Below are 17,987 nucleotides of genomic sequence, written 5' to 3' on the forward strand. Positions count from 1 at the left end.
CACACACACACACACACACACACACACACACACACACACACACACACACACACACACACACACACACACAGGTTAGTCTGGTCTCTGGCGCCCCCCTGTGGCTGGTCCTGGTCCTGGTCCTGGTCTTACCCTCTGGGTTGCCTCTGTGGTTCAGGGCCCCGCTGGTCTTCGCCTCCTTCTCTCCGAACCAGTAGGACCTGGTGCAGGGGAAGAACCAGGGCCTGGGGATCCCGTACTGACCTGAGACCAGGGACAGAGAGGAGCCGCTCATTCCACTGACTTCCTTATATTAATATAATATTATTTAATATAACATCGTTCTCTGAGGCGGAGGCGTGTCGGGTGCGGGGGACCCACCTGGGAACACGGCCTCGATGTACCAGGTGAGGACGCCGTAGAGCAGCGAGTCCACGTACATCATGACGATGGCGGTGCGGAGGCTGTAGTCGTCCTCCTCCAGAGGGCTGGACACCAGGTTCCTCCACTGGATGCCCACGCCCTGCTCCTCGAACAGGGCGAAGTACTCGCAGCCGAAGCCGAACGCCACGGGGGACAGGAGGCTCTGCGGGGGGGGGACACACGGGTCACTCACAGCACGCCATCACAGCACGCCATCACGGCACGCCATCACGGCATCGAACCGTGTGGGGCGGCGCTCTTACCGCGAAGATCTTGGCCCCGAAGCCGATGTAGTCCTGCCAGGCCACGCAGAGCACGTAGGGCAGGTAGAGCGTGAAGTAGATGATGCCGCCGCAGGCCGCCGCCAGGTTGGCGCGGGCGAACGCCGTGCTCAGCAGGAAGCACTGCATGATGGTCACCACGGCGAAGGAGCCCATGAACAGGAAGACCACGCCGGGGTCGCTGTACGGCAACAGGTTCCCCTTCTGTAGCGAGACAACAAGCGTGGTTAAAGCGTTTGGCGTGTTGGTGTGGTTACAGCGAGTGTGTTGCCGTGGTTACGGCGAGCGGCGACCTTGAGCAGCAGCACCAGCAGCCCGGCGCTGACCAGCAGGGGGAGCAGGCAGCTGAGGAACCAGCTGAACCACAGGATGCCGTTGTTCAAGCCCATGATCCTCATCGTCTCCTTCAGCCGCGCCTCCTTCTCGTACACGACGCTCTTCAGGATGATCGCCACCGAGTACATCCACGCCAGCGTCATGAAGAGCGGCATGGAGCGGCTCATCACGCGCAGGAAGCTGGGCCAGAGGGACAGGTGGGGACAGGTGAGGACAGGTGAGCACAGGTGAGCACAGGTGAGGACAGGTGAGGACAGGTGAGGACAGGTGAGCAGGTGAGACACAGGTGAGGACAGGTGAGCACAGGCGAGCACAGGTGAGCACAGGTGAGGACAGGTGAGGACAGGTGAGGACAGGTGAGCACAGGTGAGCACAGGTGAGCACAGGTGAGCACAGGTGAGGACAGGTGAGGACAGGTGAGCACAGGTGAGCACAGGTGAGGACAGGTGAGGACAGGTGAGCACAGGTGAGGACAGGTGAGGACAGGTGAGCACAGGTGAGCACAGGTGAGGACAGGTGAGGACAGGTGAGGTCAGGTGAGGTCAGGTGAGGACAGGTGAGGACAGGTGAGCACAGGTGAGCACAGGTGAGGACAGCAGGGACAGGTGAGGACAGGTGATGAGAGGTGAGCACAGGTGAGGACAGGTGAGCACAGGTGAGGACAGGTGAGGTCAGGTGAGGTCAGGTGAGGACAGGTGAGCACAGGTGAGCACAGGTGAGCACAGGTGAGGACAGGTGAGGACAGGTGAGCACAGGTGAGGACAGGTGAGAGCAGGTGAGCACAGGTGAGGACAGGTGAGGGCAGGTGAGCACAGGTGAGCACAGGTGAGGACAGGTGAGCACAGGTGAGCACAGGTGAGGGCAGGTGAGCACAGGTGAGCACAGGTGAGGACAGGTGAGCACAGGTGAGCACAGGTGAGGACAGGTGAGGACAGGTGAGCACAGGTGAGAACAGGTGAGGACAGGTGAGGACAGGTGAGCACAGGTGAGCACAGGTGAGCACAGCAGGGACAGGTGAGCACAGGTGAGCACAGGCGAGCACAGGTGAGGACAGGTGAGCACAGGTGAGCACAGGTGAGCACAGGTGAGCACAGGCGAGCACAGGTGAGGACAGGTGAGCACAGGTGAGCACAGGTGAGGACAGGTCAGGACAGGTGAGCACAGGTGAGGACAGGTGAGGGCAGGTGGGGACAGGTGAGCACAGGTGAGGACAGGTGAGGGCAGGTGGGGACAGGTGAGCACAGGTGAGCACAGCAGGGACAGGTGAGGACAGGTGAGGACAGGTGAGGACAGGTGAGCACAGGTGAGCACAGGTGAGGACAGGTGAGGACAGGTGAGCACAGGTGAGCACAGGTGAGCACAGCAGGGACAGGTGAGGACAGGTGAGCACAGGTGAGCACAGGTGAGGACAGGTGAGGACAGGTGAGCACAGGTGAGCACAGGTGAGGACAGGTGAGCACAGGTGAGGACAGGTGAGGACAGGTGAGGACAGGTGAGGACAGGTGAGCACAGGTGAGGACAGGTGAGGACAGGTGAGCACAGGTGAGGACAGGTGAGGACAGGTGAGGACAGGTGAGGACAGGTGAGCACAGGTGAGGACAGGTGAGGACAGGTGAGCACAGGTGAGCACAGGTGAGGACAGGTGAGCACAGGTGAGGACAGGTGAGCACAGGTGAGCACAGGTGAGCACAGGTGAGGACAGGTGAGCACAGGTGAGGACAGGTGAGCACAGGTGAGCACAGGTGAGGACAGGTGAGGACAGGTGAGGACAGGTGAGGACAGGTGAGCACAGGTGAGGACAGGTGAGGACAGCAGGGACAGGTGAGGACAGGTGAGGTCAGGTGAGGACAGGTGAGCACAGGTGAGCACAGGTGAGGACAGGTGAGGACAGGTGAGGACAGGTGAGCACAGGTGAGCACAGGTGAGGACAGGTGAGCACAGGTGAGGACAGGTGAGGACAGGTGAGCACAGGTGAGCACAGGTGAGGACAGGTGGGGACAGGTGAGGACAGGTGAGCACAGGTGAGGACAGGTGGGGACAGGTGAGCACAGGTGAGGACAGGTGGGGACAGGTGAGCACAGGTGGGGACAGCTGAGGACAGGTGAGCACAGGTGAGGACAGGTGAGGACAGGTGAGCACAGGTGAGGACAGGTGAGGACAGGTGAGGACAGGTGGGGACAGGTGAGGACAGGTGAGCACAGGTGAGGTCAGGTGAGGACAGGTGAGGTCAGGTGAGCACAGGTGAGCACAGGTGAGGACAGGTGAGCACAGGTGAGCACAGGTGAGGACAGGTGAGGACAGGTGAGGACAGGTGAGCACAGGTGAGGACAGGTGAGGACAGCAGGGACAGGTGAGCACAGGTGAGGTCAGGTGAGCACAGGTGAGCACAGGTGAGCACAGGTGAGGACAGGTGAGGACAGGTGAGCACAGGTGAGGACAGGTGAGGACAGGTGAGCACAGGTGAGCACAGGTGAGCACAGGTGAGGACAGGTGAGGACAGCAGGGACAGGTGAGGACAGGTGAGGACAGGTGAGCACAGGTGAGGACAGGTGAGCACAGGTGAGCACAGGTGAGGTCAGGTGAGGTCAGGTGAGCACAGGTGAGCACAGGTGAGCACACGTGAGGACAGGTGAGGACAGGTGAGCACAGGTGAGGACAGGTGAGCACAGGTGAGCACAGGTGAGGACAGGTGAGCACAGGTGAGCACAGGTGAGGACAGGTGAGGTCAGGTGAGGACAGGTGAGGTCAGGTGAGCACAGGTGAGCACAGGTGAGGACAGGTGAGCACAGGTGAGCACAGGTGAGGACAGGTGAGGACAGGTGAGCACAGGTGAGGACAGGTGAGGACAGCAGGGACAGGTGAGCACAGGTGAGGTCAGGTGAGCACAGGTGAGCACAGGTGAGCACAGGTGAGGACAGGTGAGCACAGGTGAGGACAGGTGAGGACAGGTGAGCACAGGTGAGCACAGGTGAGCACAGGTGAGCACAGGTGAGGACAGGTGAGGACAGCAGGGACAGGTGAGGACAGGTGAGGACAGGTGAGCACAGGTGAGGACAGGTGAGCACAGGTGAGCACAGGTGAGGTCAGGTGAGGTCAGGTGAGCACAGGTGAGCACAGGTGAGCACAGGTGAGGACAGGTGAGGACAGGTGAGCACAGGTGAGGACAGGTGAGCACAGGTGAGCACAGGTGAGGACAGGTGAGGACAGGTGAGGACAGGTGAGCACAGGTGAGGACAGGTGAGCACAGGTGAGGTCAGGTGAGGTCAGGTGAGCACAGGTGAGGACAGCAGGGACAGGTGAGGACAGGTGAGGACAGGTGAGCACAGGTGAGCACAGGTGAGGACAGGTGAGCACAGGTGAGCACAGGTGAGCACAGGTGAGCACAGGTGAGGACAGGTGAGGACAGGTGAGCACAGGTGAGCACAGGTGAGCACAGGTGAGGACAGCTGAGCACAGGTGAGCACAGGGCAGGACAGGTGAGCACAGGTGAGCACAGGTGAGCACAGGTGAGCACAGGTGAGGACAGCTGAGCACAGGTGCGGTGGGTCTTCCTACATGTCGTCCACGTAGCACGGGTACGGCATCTGCTGGATGTAGACGCCGGTCTTCTCCTTGGTGCCCGTCATGGCTCTGACGATGCCTTGCTCGATGACGTCCTGCAGGTAGGAGAAGCCGCCCCAGATGTACCGCATGTCCTCAAAGGGGTCTGCACGGGGACCCGGGTCCCAGTACCTGAGGAGCAGAGAGACCGCTGAGGTCAGAGGGTACAGACCCTTAAAGGAACAGCACACCATGATGGAGCTAGGCTAGGTTAGCTGCTTCCAGTCTTTATGCTAAGCTAAGCTAAGCTAAGCTAAGCTAAGCAGCTGCTGCACAGACGTTCAAAACAACAGTGTGTGTGTGTGTGTGTGTGTCTGTGTGTGTGTGTCTGTGTGTGTGTGTGTGTGTGTCTGTGTGTGTGTGTGTGTCTGTGTGTTTGTGTGTGTGTGTCTGTGTGTGTGTGTGTCCCTGTGTGTCTGTCCCTGTGTGTGTGTGTGTCTGTGTGTTTGTGTGTGTGTGTGTGTGTGTGTGTGCGCGTCTGTCCCTGTGTGTGTGTCTGTGTGTGTGTGTCTGTCTGTCCCTGTGTGTGTGTGTGTCTCTCTGCGTGTGTGTGTCCCTGTGTGTCTGTCCCTGTGTGTGTGTGTGTGTGTCTGTCCCTGTGTGTGTGTGTGTGTGTCTGTCCCTGTGTGTGTGTGTGTGTGTCCCTGTGTGTGTCTGTGTGTGTGTGTGTGTGTGTGTGCACTGACGCGTCTTTGATCTTGTTGGTGCGCTCCACGTTGTCGATGTCCATGCGGATCTTGTAGTTGAGTTTGGGCGGCAGCTCCGTGGCGTTGGGCTCCACGTCCGGGAACACGATCCCCGCCCAGAACTTCCTGTCCTCCAGCAGCAGCATGGACCGGTTCACCAGCCGCTCCTCGCTGGAGACGGGCTCCAGTTTGTCCAGGTTCACACACTAACACACACACACACACACACACACACGTTACAGAGCTGCCCGTGGCGTCCTCACAGCGTCACGGTGGAACAGAACACTAGCTTGGACGCTGACCTCCATGAAGCGGGAGATGCTCATGATGGCCTGGTCGGTCTCGTTGAACACCTCCCTCCAGGTGAGGGCGCCGCCCGCCGTCTGGGGCTCCGCCCGCTGCTTGGACAGGAAGTTGGAGACGTCGGCCACGGTCCAGTCGGTGTCGGTGAGCTGCGCGTGGAAGAATCTGGCGGTGACGTTGTTCTTCAGCAGCGTCTGAACCACGGATCAGAACCGACGGTGAAAAACAGTAAAGACAGAAGAAAGTAAAGAACAGGAAACAGCAGCGGTGAAGAGCAGCTGAGGTCGTGGGCGGAGCCTGTTTACCCGGATCACGTCCATCTGCTCGCCGTTCTCCATGAAGTTCCACACTTTGGGCCTCATCTCCTCCCACATCCCGCCCAGGTCCCTGAACACACCCAGCTCCTGGAAGGTCCGGTTCACCTGAACGCACCACGGACAAACAGACACAGGTGAGGGAGGCCGCTCCACCTGCAGGACCAGACGGGACAGGAAGTGATGTCATACCTCGTGGATGACCCTCTGGGTGGCCGGGGTGTGGGGGGTGTACAGGATCTTCCCCAGCAGCAGAGGCTTCAGAGCCTGCCAGATCATCCGGGACATCGGGTTAGAGTCCATGTTCTTCACCAGACTGTTACAGTACGGAGCTGCAACACAGACCACCAATATATCACCAATATATCACCAGAGCGTCACCAGAGCGTCACCAGAGCATCACCAGAACATCACCAGAACACCACCAGAACATCACCAGAACACCACCAGAGCGTCACCAGAACGTCACCAGAACATCACCAGAACATCACCAGAGCGTCACCAGAGCGTCACCAGAGCGTCACCAGAGCGTCACCAGAACGTCACCAGAACATCACCAGAACATCACCAGAGCGTCACCAGAGCGTCACCAGAGCGTCACCAGAGCGTCACCAGAACATCACCAGAGCGTCACCAGAACATCACCAATATACCACCAGAACGTCACCAGAACATCACCAGAACATCACCAGAGCGTCACCAGAACACCACCAGAGCGTCACCAGAGCATCACCAGAACACCACCAGAACATCACCAGTACATCACCAGTACATCACCAGTACATCACCAGTGCATCACCAGTACATCACCAGAACGTCACCAGTACGTCACCAGAACGTCACCAGAACATCACCAGTACATCACCAGAACGTCACCAGAACATCACCAGTACATCACCAGAACATCACCAGTACATCACCAGTGTATCACCAGTACATCACCAGTACATCACCAGTGCATCACCAGAACATCACCAGTACATCACCAGTACATCACCAGAACATCACCAGTACATCACCAGTACATCACCAGTACATCACCAGAACATCACCAGAACATCACCAGAACATCACCAGTACATCACCAGTACATCACCAGTGCATCACCAGTGCATCACCAGTACATCACCAGAACATCACCAGTACATCACCAGTATATCACCAGTGCATCACCAGTGCATCACCAGTGCATCACCAGAACATCACCAGTATATCACCAGTACATCACCAGTACATCACCAGTGCATCACCAGTACATCACCAGTGCATCACCAGAACATCACCAGTGCATCACCAGTGCATCACCAGTACATCACCAGTACATCACCAGTACATCACCAGAACATCACCAGTACATCACCAGTACATCACCAGTACATCACCAGTACATCACCAGAACATCACCAGTACATCACCAGTACATCACCAGTACATCACCAGTGTATCACCAGTACATCACCAGAACATCACCAGAACATCACCAGTACATCACCAGAACATCACCAGAACATCACCAGTACATCACCAGAACATCACCAGAACATCACCAGTACATCACCAGAACATCACCAGAACATCACCAGTGTATCACCAGAACATCACCAGAACATCACCAGTACATCACCAGAACATCACCAGAACATCACCAGTGCATCACCAGTGCATCACCAGTACATCACCAGTACATCACCAGTACATCACCAGTACATCACCAGTACATCACCAGAACATCACCAGTACATCACCAGTACATCACCAGTACATCACCAGAACATCACCAGAACATCACCAGTACATCACCAGTACATCACCAGTACATCACCAGTGTATCACCAGAACATCACCAGTACATCACCAGTACATCACCAGTACATCACCAGTGTATCACCAGTACATCACCAGAACATCACCAGTACATCACCAGTACATCACCAGTACATCACCAGAACATCACCAGAACATCACCAGTACATCACCAGAACATCACCAGAACATCACCAGTACATCACCAGTACATCACCAGAACATCACCAGAACATCACCAGAACATCACCAGTACATCACCAGTACATCACCAGAACATCACCAGTGTATCACCAGAACATCACCAGAACATCACCAGAACATCACCAGAACATCACCAGTGTATCACCAGAACATCACCAGAACATCACCAGTGTATCACCAGAACATCACCAGAACATCACCAGTGTATCACCAGAACATCACCAGAACATCACCAGAACATCACCAGAACATCACCAGTGTATCACCAGAACATCACCAGTACATCACCAGTACATCACCAGTACATCACCAGTGTATCACCAGTACATCACCAGTGCATCACCAGTGTATCACCAGTACATCACCAGTACATCACCAGTGTATCACCAGAACATCACCAGAACATCACCAGTGTATCACCAGTACATCACCAGAACATCACCAGTGTATCACCAGTACATCACCAGAACATCACCAGTGTATCACCAGAACATCACCAGTACATCACCAGAACATCACCAGAACATCACCAGTACATCACCAGTACATCACCAGAACATCACCAGAACATCACCAGAACATCACCAGTACATCACCAGTACATCACCAGAACATCACCAGTGTATCACCAGAACATCACCAGAACATCACCAGAACATCACCAGAACATCACCAGTGTATCACCAGAACATCACCAGAACATCACCAGTGTATCACCAGAACATCACCAGAACATCACCAGTGTATCACCAGAACATCACCAGAACATCACCAGAACATCACCAGAACATCACCAGTGTATCACCAGAACATCACCAGTACATCACCAGTACATCACCAGTACATCACCAGTGTATCACCAGTACATCACCAGTGCATCACCAGTGTATCACCAGTACATCACCAGTACATCACCAGTGTATCACCAGAACATCACCAGAACATCACCAGTGTATCACCAGTACATCACCAGCACATCACCAGTACATCACCAGTACATCACCAGAACATCACCAGACTCACTGGAGGAGTTGTCGTAGAGCGCCGACGGCTCGTCCTCGCTGCTGTTGTGGTTGCCAAACAGAGCCTTGTAGTTGCTGTCTTCGTACCAGTTGAGGGACTTGATCTGCAGGCCGCCGCCCTCAGGGTGCCCGCACACGATCCTGGACACCGCCTGGTACATGGTGCTGGGCGAGGACGTGGCGTTCTGCGTCAGGAACAGGATCTCGTTCCTCAGGTCGATCCAGCTCTTCATCCCTGCCAGCTGCAGAGCAGAGCGGCCCTGGTTACACACGCCGCTCGCTACGGTCTTTAGCGTGGTTGTTAGGGGTCACCTGCTGGTTGTTAGGGGGTCACCTGCTGGTTGTTAGGGGGTCACCTGCTGGTTGTTAGGGGGTCACCTGCTGGTTGTTAGGGGGTCACCTGCTGGTTGTTAGGGGTCACCTGCTGGTTGTTAGGGGGTCACCTGCTGGTTGTTAGGGGGTCACCTGCTGGTTGTTAGGGGGTCACCTGTTGGTTGTTAGGGGGTCACCTGCTGGTTGTTAGGGGGTCACCTGCTGGTTGTTAGGGGGTCACCTGCTGGTTGTTAGGGGGTCACCTGCTGGTTGTTAGGGGTCACCTGCTGGTTGTTAGGGTGTTACCTGCTGGTTGTTAGGGGGTCACCTGCTGGTTGTTAGGGGGTCACCTGCTGGTTGTTAGGGGTCACCTGCTGGTTGCTAGGGGTCACCTGCTGGTTGCTAGGGGTCACCTGCTGGTTGCTAGGGGTCACCTGCTGGTTGCTAGGGGTCACCTGCTGGTTGCTAGGGGTCACCTGCTGGTTGTTAGGGGTCACCTGCTGGTTGTTAGGGTGTTACCTGCTGGTTGTTAGGGGGTCACCTGCTGGTTGTTAGGGGGTCACCTGCTGGTTGTTAGGGGTCACCTGCTGGTTGCTAGGGGTCACCTGCTGGTTGCTAGGGGTCACCTGCTGGTTGCTAGGGGTCACCTGCTGGTTGCTAGGGGTCACCTGCTGGTTGCTAGGGGTCACCTGCTGGTTGTTAGGGGTCACCTGCTGGTTGTTAGGGTGTTACCTGCTGGTTGTTAGGGGGTCACCTGCTGGTTGTTAGGGGGTCACCTGCTGGTTGTTAGGGGTCACCTGCTGGTTGCTAGGGGTCACCTGCTGGTTGCTAGGGGTCACCTGCTGGTTGCTAGGGGTCACCTGCTGGTTGCTAGGGGTCACCTGCTGGTTGTTAGGGGTCAGCTGCTGGTTGCTAGGGCGTGGTCAGTGTTAATAAAGTTGTGATTGTGACAGAAACAGAAACGAGGAACAAAGTGAAAACTGTCGACTCATCGTTCCAGAACAAACGTCAGCTGTAAAAACGCTGACAGCAAAAAATCAACTTCCTGTTTTAAAGCAGAGGAGTTTCACATTTACAGGATGCACTTGAACTCAGCACGGCTCTTTCACAATAAAAGCTCACACACACACACACACACACACACACACACACACACACACACACACACACACACACACACACACACACACACACACACACACACACACACACACACACACACACACACACACACACACACACACACACACACACACACACACACACACACACACACACACACACACACACACACACACACACACACACACACACACACACACACACACACACACACACACACACACACACAGCTGAGTCTTTGTTCAGCTGGACTCAGACTCTGAGATCTGCCAAATAAACCCGGTGAACCTGCTGAGGACCTCAGTCCCCCAGAGTCCACCTCAGTCCCCCAGAGTCCACCTCAGTCCCCCAGAGTCCACCTCAGTCCCCCAGAGTCCACCTCAGTCCCCCAGAGTCCACCTCAGTCCCCCCAGAGTCCACCTCAGTCCCCCAGAGTCCACCTCAGTCCCCCAGAGTCCACCTCAGTCCCCCAGAGTCCACCTCAGTCCCCCCAGAGTCCACCTCAGTCCCCCAGAGTCCACCTCAGTCCCCCAGAGTCCACCTCAGTCCCCCAGAGTCCACCTCAGTCCCCCAGAGTCCACCTCAGTCCCCCAGAGTCCACCTCAGTCCCCCAGAGTCCACCTCAGTCCCCCAGAGTCCACCTCAGTCCCCCCAGAGTCCACCTCAGTCCCCCCAGAGTCCACCTCAGTCCCCCAGAGTCCACCTCAGTCCCCCAGAGTCCACCTCAGTCCCCCAGAGTCCACCTCAGTCCCACAGAGTCCACCTCAGTCCCCCCAGAGTCCACCTCAGTCCCCCCAGGGTCCACCTCAGTCCCCCAGAGTCCACCTCAGTCCCCCAGAGTCCACCTCAGTCCCCCAGAGTCCACCTCAGTCCACCTCAGTCCCCCAGAGTCCACCTCAGTCCCCCCAGAGTCCACCTCAGTCCCCCAGAGTCCACCTCAGTCCCCCAGAGTCCACCTCAGTCCCCCCAGAGTCCACCTCAGTCCACCTCAGTCCCCCAGAGTCCACCTCAGTCCCCCCAGAGTCCACCTCAGTCCCCCAGAGTCCACCTCAGTCCCACAGAGTCCACCTCAGTCCCCCAGAGTCCACCTCAGTCCCCCAGAGTCCACCTCAGTCCCCCAGAGTCCACCTCAGTCCCACAGAGTCCACCTCAGTCCCCCAGAGTCCACCTCAGTCCACCTCAGTCCCCCAGAGTCCACCTCAGTCCCCCCAGAGTCCACCTCAGTCCACCTCAGTCCCCCAGAGTCCACCTCAGTCCCCCCAGAGTCCACCTCAGTCCCCCAGAGTCCACCTCAGTCCCACAGAGTCCACCTCAGTCCCCCAGAGTCCACCTCAGTCCCCCCAGAGTCCACCTCAGTCCCCCCAGAGTCCACCTCAGTCCCCCCAGAGTCCACCTCAGTCCACCTCAGTCCCCCAGAGTCCACCAGAGTCCACCTCAGTCCCCCAGAGTCCACCTCAGTCCACCTCAGTCCCCCAGAGTCCACCTCAGTCCCCCAGAGTCCACCTCAGTCCCCCAGAGTCCACCTCAGTCCACCTCAGTCCCCCAGAGTCCACCTCAGTCCCCCAGAGTCCACCTCAGTCCACCTCAGTCCCCCAGAGTCCACCTCAGTCCCCCCAGAGTCCACCTCAGTCCACCTCAGTCCCCCAGAGTCCACCTCAGTCCCCCAGAGTCCACCTCAGTCCACCTCAGTCCCCCAGAGTCCACCTCAGTCCCCCAGAGTCCACCTCAGTCCCCCCAGAGTCCACCTCAGTCCCCCAGAGTCCACCTCAGTCCCACAGAGTCCACCTCAGTCCCCCAGAGTCCACCTCAGTCCCCCCAGAGTCCACCTCAGTCCACCTCAGTCCCCCAGAGTCCACCTCAGTCCCCCAGAGTCCACCTCAGTCCACCTCAGTCCCCCAGAGTCCACCTCAGTCCACCTCAGTCCCCCAGAGTCCACCTCAGTCCCCCAGAGTCCACCTCAGTCCCCCAGAGTCCACCTCAGTCCCCCAGAGTCCACCTCAGTCCCCCCAGAGTCCACCTCAGTCCCCCAGAGTCCACCTCAGTCCCCCAGAGTCCACCTCAGTCCCCCAGAGTCCACCTCAGTCCCCCCAGAGTCCACCTCAGTCCCCCCAGAGTCCACCTCAGTCCCCCAGAGTCCACCTCAGTCAGTCCCCCAGAGTCCACCTCAGTCCCCCCAGAGTCCACCTCAGTCCCCCCAGAGTCCACCTCAGTCCACCTCAGTCCCCCAGAGTCCACCAGAGTCCACCTCAGTCCCCCCAGAGTCCACCTCAGTCCACCTCAGTCCCCCAGAGTCCACCTCGGCCCCCAGAGTCCACCTCGGCCCCCCTCGGCCCCCCGGGGGACTGGTCCGTCCGTCCCCCGGGGGACTGGTCCGTCCGTCCCCCGGGGGGCTGGTCCGGTGAGCTTCTTACCTCGACGGCCAGTGAACCCAGGCTGTCCAGGAGGTTGTTGGTTGCCCTGGCGACCAGTCTGACGGCCTCGGGGTCGGACCTGACGTCCGTCTGAGGAACAGGAAGTCATCAGAATTATGGGATGGATCAGATTTATGAAAGTTCTGCTGATGAATTATTATTGTTGTCTCTGGGTCTCAGGGTCTAATGGTCTCTGGGTCTAATGGTCTCTGGGTCTAATGGTCTCTGGGTCTAATGGTCTCTGGGTCTAAGGGTCTCTGGGTCTAAGGGTCTCGGGGTCTAAGGGTCTCAGGGTCTAAGGGTCTAATGGTCTAATGGTCTCTGGGTCTAATGGTCTCAGGGTCTAATGGTCTCAGGGTCTAATGGTCTCAGGGTCTAAGGGTCTAATGGTCTAATGGTCTCTGGGTCTAATGGTCTCAGGGTCTAATGGTCTCAGGGTCTAATGGTCTCAGGGTTTAATGGTCTCTGGGTCTAATGGTCTCAGGGTCTAATGGTCTCTGGGTCTAAGGGTCTCAGGGTTTAATGGTCTCTGGTCTAATGGTCTAAGGGTCTCAGGGTCTAATGGTCTCAGGGTTTAATGGTCTCTGGGTCTAATGGTCTCTGGGTCTCTGGGTCTAATGGTCTCTGGGTCTAAGGGTCTCTGGGTCTAATGGTCTCAGGGTTTAATGGTCTCTGGGTCTAAGGGTCTCTGGGTCTAATGGTCTCAGGGTTTAATGGTCTCAGGGTTTAATGGTCTCTGTGTCTAATGGTCTCAGGGTCTAATGGTCTCAGGGTCTCATGGTCTAAGGGTCTAATGGTCTCTGGGTTTAATGGTCTCAGGGTTTAATGGTCTCTGGGTCTAATGGTCTAATGGTCTCAGGGTCTCATGGTCTCTGGGTCTAATGGTCTCAGGGTCTAATGGTCTCAGGGTCTAATGGTCTCAGGGTCTAATGGTCTCTGGGTCTAATGGTCTCAGGGTCTAATGGTCTCTGGGTCTAATGGTCTCAGGGTCTAATGGTCTCTGGGTCTATGGTCTCAGGGTCTAAGGGTCTCAGGGTCTAATGGTCTCAGGGTTTAATGGTCTCAGGGTTTAATGGTCTCTGGGTCTAATGGTCTCTGGGTCTCTGGGTCTAATGGTCTCTGGGTCTCTGGGTCTAATGGTCTCTGGGTCTAAGGGTCTCTGGGTCTAATGGTCTCAGGGTCTAATGGTCTCAGGGTTTAATGGTCTCAGGGTCTAATGGTCTCAGGGTCTAATGGTCTCAGGGTTTAATGGTCTCAGGGTTTAATGGTCTCTGGGTTTAATGGTCTCTGGTCTCAGTCGTAACTTTGTGACTCGGAGTCTCGGGGTTTCTCTCTCTGTTGCCGTGGAAACGCTGAAGATTTAACGACTCAAGAAAAAAGAGGAGAAGAAGAAACGAGCCCGGCTCCAGTGAAGGGGGGTCCTGGGTAAAACCCCTTATTCCACATGTTTACACTCTTATTCCAGATCCTGCCTCCGTGGGAGTCCTGGACTTACCTGGATGGGTTTCAGGAAGTCCAGGTTGTTCAGGAAGTGCTCCTCGGCGTGGTCGAGCCAGGGCGCCGGCGCCCGGCAGATCACTTCCTGGACCAGGATCCCCACCTGAGGGTCTGAGATCGTCACAAAGTCCTCCAGACTCCACTTGCCCCCGTTTCTGGGACACATGTCCCTGAGGTGGACCCCGAACCCTTTCAGGAGCACCTGAGACGGACGGCAGGAGAGCAGGGTCAAAGGTTAGTCCAGATCCACGAGGGTCCGGTTCAGCTTTACTCTATTCCACATTATACGACATGGACTAACACCAGGACTAAGACCAGGACTAACACCAGGACTAACACCAGGACTAACATCAGGACTAAGACCAGGACTAACATCAGGACTAACATCAGGACTAACACCAGGACTGAAACCAGGACTAACACCAGGACTAACATCATTAACACCAGGACTAACACCAGGACTAAGACCAGGACTAACACCAGGACTAACACCAGGACTAACACCAGGACTAACATCACTAACATCAGGACTAACACCAGGACTAACACCAGGACTAACACCAGCACTAACACCAGGACTAACACCAGGACTAACACCAGGACTAACACCAGGACTAACACCAGGACTAACACCAGGACTGACACCAGGACTAACACCAGGACTGACACCAGGACTAACACCAGGACTAACACCAGGACTAACACCAGGACTAAGAAGCGTCCTCACCTTCTCCAGGTTGACGCCGGCGTCCCGGATCTGTTGGACGTTGTGCTCGGAGAAGGACGCGTCCCTCTGCAGGAACGTGGACATGGTCTCGTTGTCTCGCAGGAAGTGCTTCAACTTGAACCCTGAGGACAAAGCGGCGCCGTTAGAGACGGGTCAGAGGACGCGGGCGCCGTCTGACATCAGCTGTGACGTGATTGGTCAAACGAGGAACAGTCTCCAACAGAGAAACTCGTCTGCTCCAATCACAGTCCTCCACAGAGAGTTTAGTCCACATTAAAGTCCACATGGACGGTCCAGGACCAACACCGGGACCAGGACTAACACTAAGACTAACACAGGGACTAACACAGGGACTAACATCAGGACTAACACCAGGACTAACACCAGGACTAACACCAGGACTAACACAGGGACTAACACAGGGACTAACATCAGGACTAACACCAGGACTAACACCGGGACTAACACCGGGACTAACATCAGGACTAACATCACTAACACCAGGACTAACACAGGGACTAACATCAGGACTAACACCAGGACTAACACCAGGACTAACACCGGGACTAACATCAGGACTAACATCACTAACACCAGGACTAACACAGGGACTAACACCGGGACTAACATCACTAACACCAGGACTAACACCAGGACTAACATCACTAACACCGGGACTAACACCAGGACTAACATCAGGACTAACACAGGGACTAACACCAGGACTAACACCAGGACTAACACCAGGACTAACACAGGGACTAACACCAGGACTAACATCAGGACTAACACAGGGACTAACACCAGGACTAACATCACTAACATCAGGACTAACACCAGGACTAACACCAGGACTAACACCAGGACTAACATCAGGACTAACACAGGGACTAACATCAGGACTAACACCAGGACTAACACCAGGACTAACACCAGGACTAACACAGGGACTAACACCAGGACTAACACCAGGACTAACACCAGGACTAACATCAGGACTAACACAGGGACTAACATCAGGACTAACACCAGGACTAACACCAGGACTAACACCAGGACTAACACCGGGACTAACACCAGGACTAACAGCGGGACTAACATCACTAACACCGGGACTAACACCAGGACTAACACCAGGACTAAACAGGCAGCTGTCCCTGTCTCTGCTGCTCTCGTCTGAAGCTCAGACGGAGATTTTATATTTTTTAATATATGTTATTTATGTTATGGGGGGGGGGGGGGGGGGTCTGGGGGGGGTTAGCGGTGTGTGTGTGTGCGTGTGTGCGTGAGTCTGACGGGGCAGAGAACTGAACCTTTCCCCCTCAGAACCCTGAGAACCTCCTAAAGTGGGTCGAGCTGCAGCTGAACAAACTGTTTCCTCCAGAGCGACGCGTCTGAACCCTGACGCCCAGCGTGAGGACCGGCGACCCGCTGACCCACCGCGTCACGCTGACCCACCGCCGGCTCTGGTCCCCGTATGAACCCCGGAGCCTGGGGGCCTCGGGGGGACGGGGGGGGCGGCGCTGAACCCTGACCAGGTGAGATCACCTGAGAGCCTGCCGGGGCTCGTCTGCCCGCCCCCGCAGCTCCTTCTCACGAACTGAACGTCCCCGGTTTGAGATCAGAGGCGATTAAGAGAATAAAGCGCCGTCAGAGGAGGAGGAGGCGTGTGGGGGGGGGGGGGGGGGGGGGGGGCCTGCAGGTCGGAGCAGGTAGAGAAAGAAACGCGCCCCGCGGAGACAAAAGTGAACATTAAGACACAAAGGAGGGAAATTCTTTTCGTGTAATGAGCCTGAAGGAAGTTCTGCAGCAGCCTCACGCCTCATTTCACTGCTGCTTTGTCCTCAGTCTGGGGTTGTGTTCAGGGACCACGGGAAACTACAGAGACACAACAGCTGCTTTGTCCTCAGTGTGGGGTTGTGTTCAGGGACCAAGGGAAACTACAGACACACAACAGCTGCTTTGTCCTCAGTCTGGGGTTGTGTTCAGGGACCACGGGAAACTACAGAGACACAACAGCTGCTTTGTCCTCAGTCTGGGGTTGTGTTCAGGGACCACGGGAAACTACAGACACACAACAGCTGCTTTGTCCTCAGTGTGGGGTTGTGTTCAGGGACCACGGGAAACTACAGAGACACAACAGCTGCTTTGTCCTCAGTCTGGGGTTGTGTTCAGGGACCACGGGAAACTACAGAGAAACAACAGCTGCTTTGTCCTCAGTCTGGGGTTGTGTTCAGGGACCACGGGAAACTACAGACACACAACAGCTGCTTTGTCCTCAGTGTGGGGTTGTGTTCAGGGACCACAGGAAACTACAGAGACACAACAGCTGCTTTGTCCTCAGTCTGGGGTTGTGTTCAGGGACCACAGGAAACTACAGAGACACAACAGCTGGACTAACACCAGGAATAAAACTAGGACTAACACCGGGACTAACACTAGGACTAACACCAGGACTAACACCAGGACTAACATCACTAACATCACTGACACCAGGTCTAACACCGGGACTAACACCAGGACTAACACTACGACTAACACCAGGACTAACACCGGGACTAACACTAGGACTAACACCAGGACTAACACCGGTACTAACACTAGGACTAACACCAGGACTAACATCACTAACATCACTGACACCAGGGCTAACACCGGGAATAACATCACTAACACCAGGACTAACACCAGGACTAACACTAGGATTTAAACCAGGACTAACACCAGGACTAACATCAGGACTAACATCACTAACACCAGGACTAACACCAGGACTAACACTAGGATTTAAACCAGGACTAACACCAGGACTAACATCAGGACTAACACCAGGACTAACACCAGGACTAACACCAAGACTAACACCGGGACTAAAACCAGGACTAACACCAGGACTAAAACTAGGACTAACACCAGGACTAACACCAGGACTAACACCAGGACAAACACCAGGACTAACACCAGGACTAA

General features: G+C 55.9%; 1 protein-coding gene across 1 annotated transcript in view; it reads right to left on the bottom strand.

Moving 5' to 3' along the window:
• Positions 1–17,987, bottom strand: part of LOC310966383 (phospholipid-transporting ATPase ABCA1-like) — a 45,292-nt gene that overhangs the window by 24,168 nt on the left and 3,137 nt on the right. The window contains exons 4-16 of the mRNA XM_083940969.1: positions 15,018–15,139; positions 14,289–14,492; positions 12,794–12,883; positions 8,950–9,190; positions 6,112–6,251; positions 5,911–6,027; positions 5,605–5,799; positions 5,303–5,508; positions 4,572–4,748; positions 974–1,196; positions 663–884; positions 358–562; positions 130–240 (exon numbers count right to left, since the gene is read on the bottom strand). Coding sequence (XP_083797095.1) covers positions 130–240; positions 358–562; positions 663–884; positions 974–1,196; positions 4,572–4,748; positions 5,303–5,508; positions 5,605–5,799; positions 5,911–6,027; positions 6,112–6,251; positions 8,950–9,190; positions 12,794–12,883; positions 14,289–14,492; positions 15,018–15,139 — 2,253 coding nt within the window. The remainder of the gene's footprint in view (positions 1–129; positions 241–357; positions 563–662; positions 885–973; positions 1,197–4,571; positions 4,749–5,302; positions 5,509–5,604; positions 5,800–5,910; positions 6,028–6,111; positions 6,252–8,949; positions 9,191–12,793; positions 12,884–14,288; positions 14,493–15,017; positions 15,140–17,987) is intronic.

This window comes from Echiichthys vipera (genome assembly GCF_963691815.1).
Source record: "Echiichthys vipera genome assembly, contig: SCAFFOLD_40, whole genome shotgun sequence".
Classification (NCBI taxonomy): domain Eukaryota; kingdom Metazoa; phylum Chordata; class Actinopteri; order Perciformes; family Trachinidae; genus Echiichthys; species Echiichthys vipera.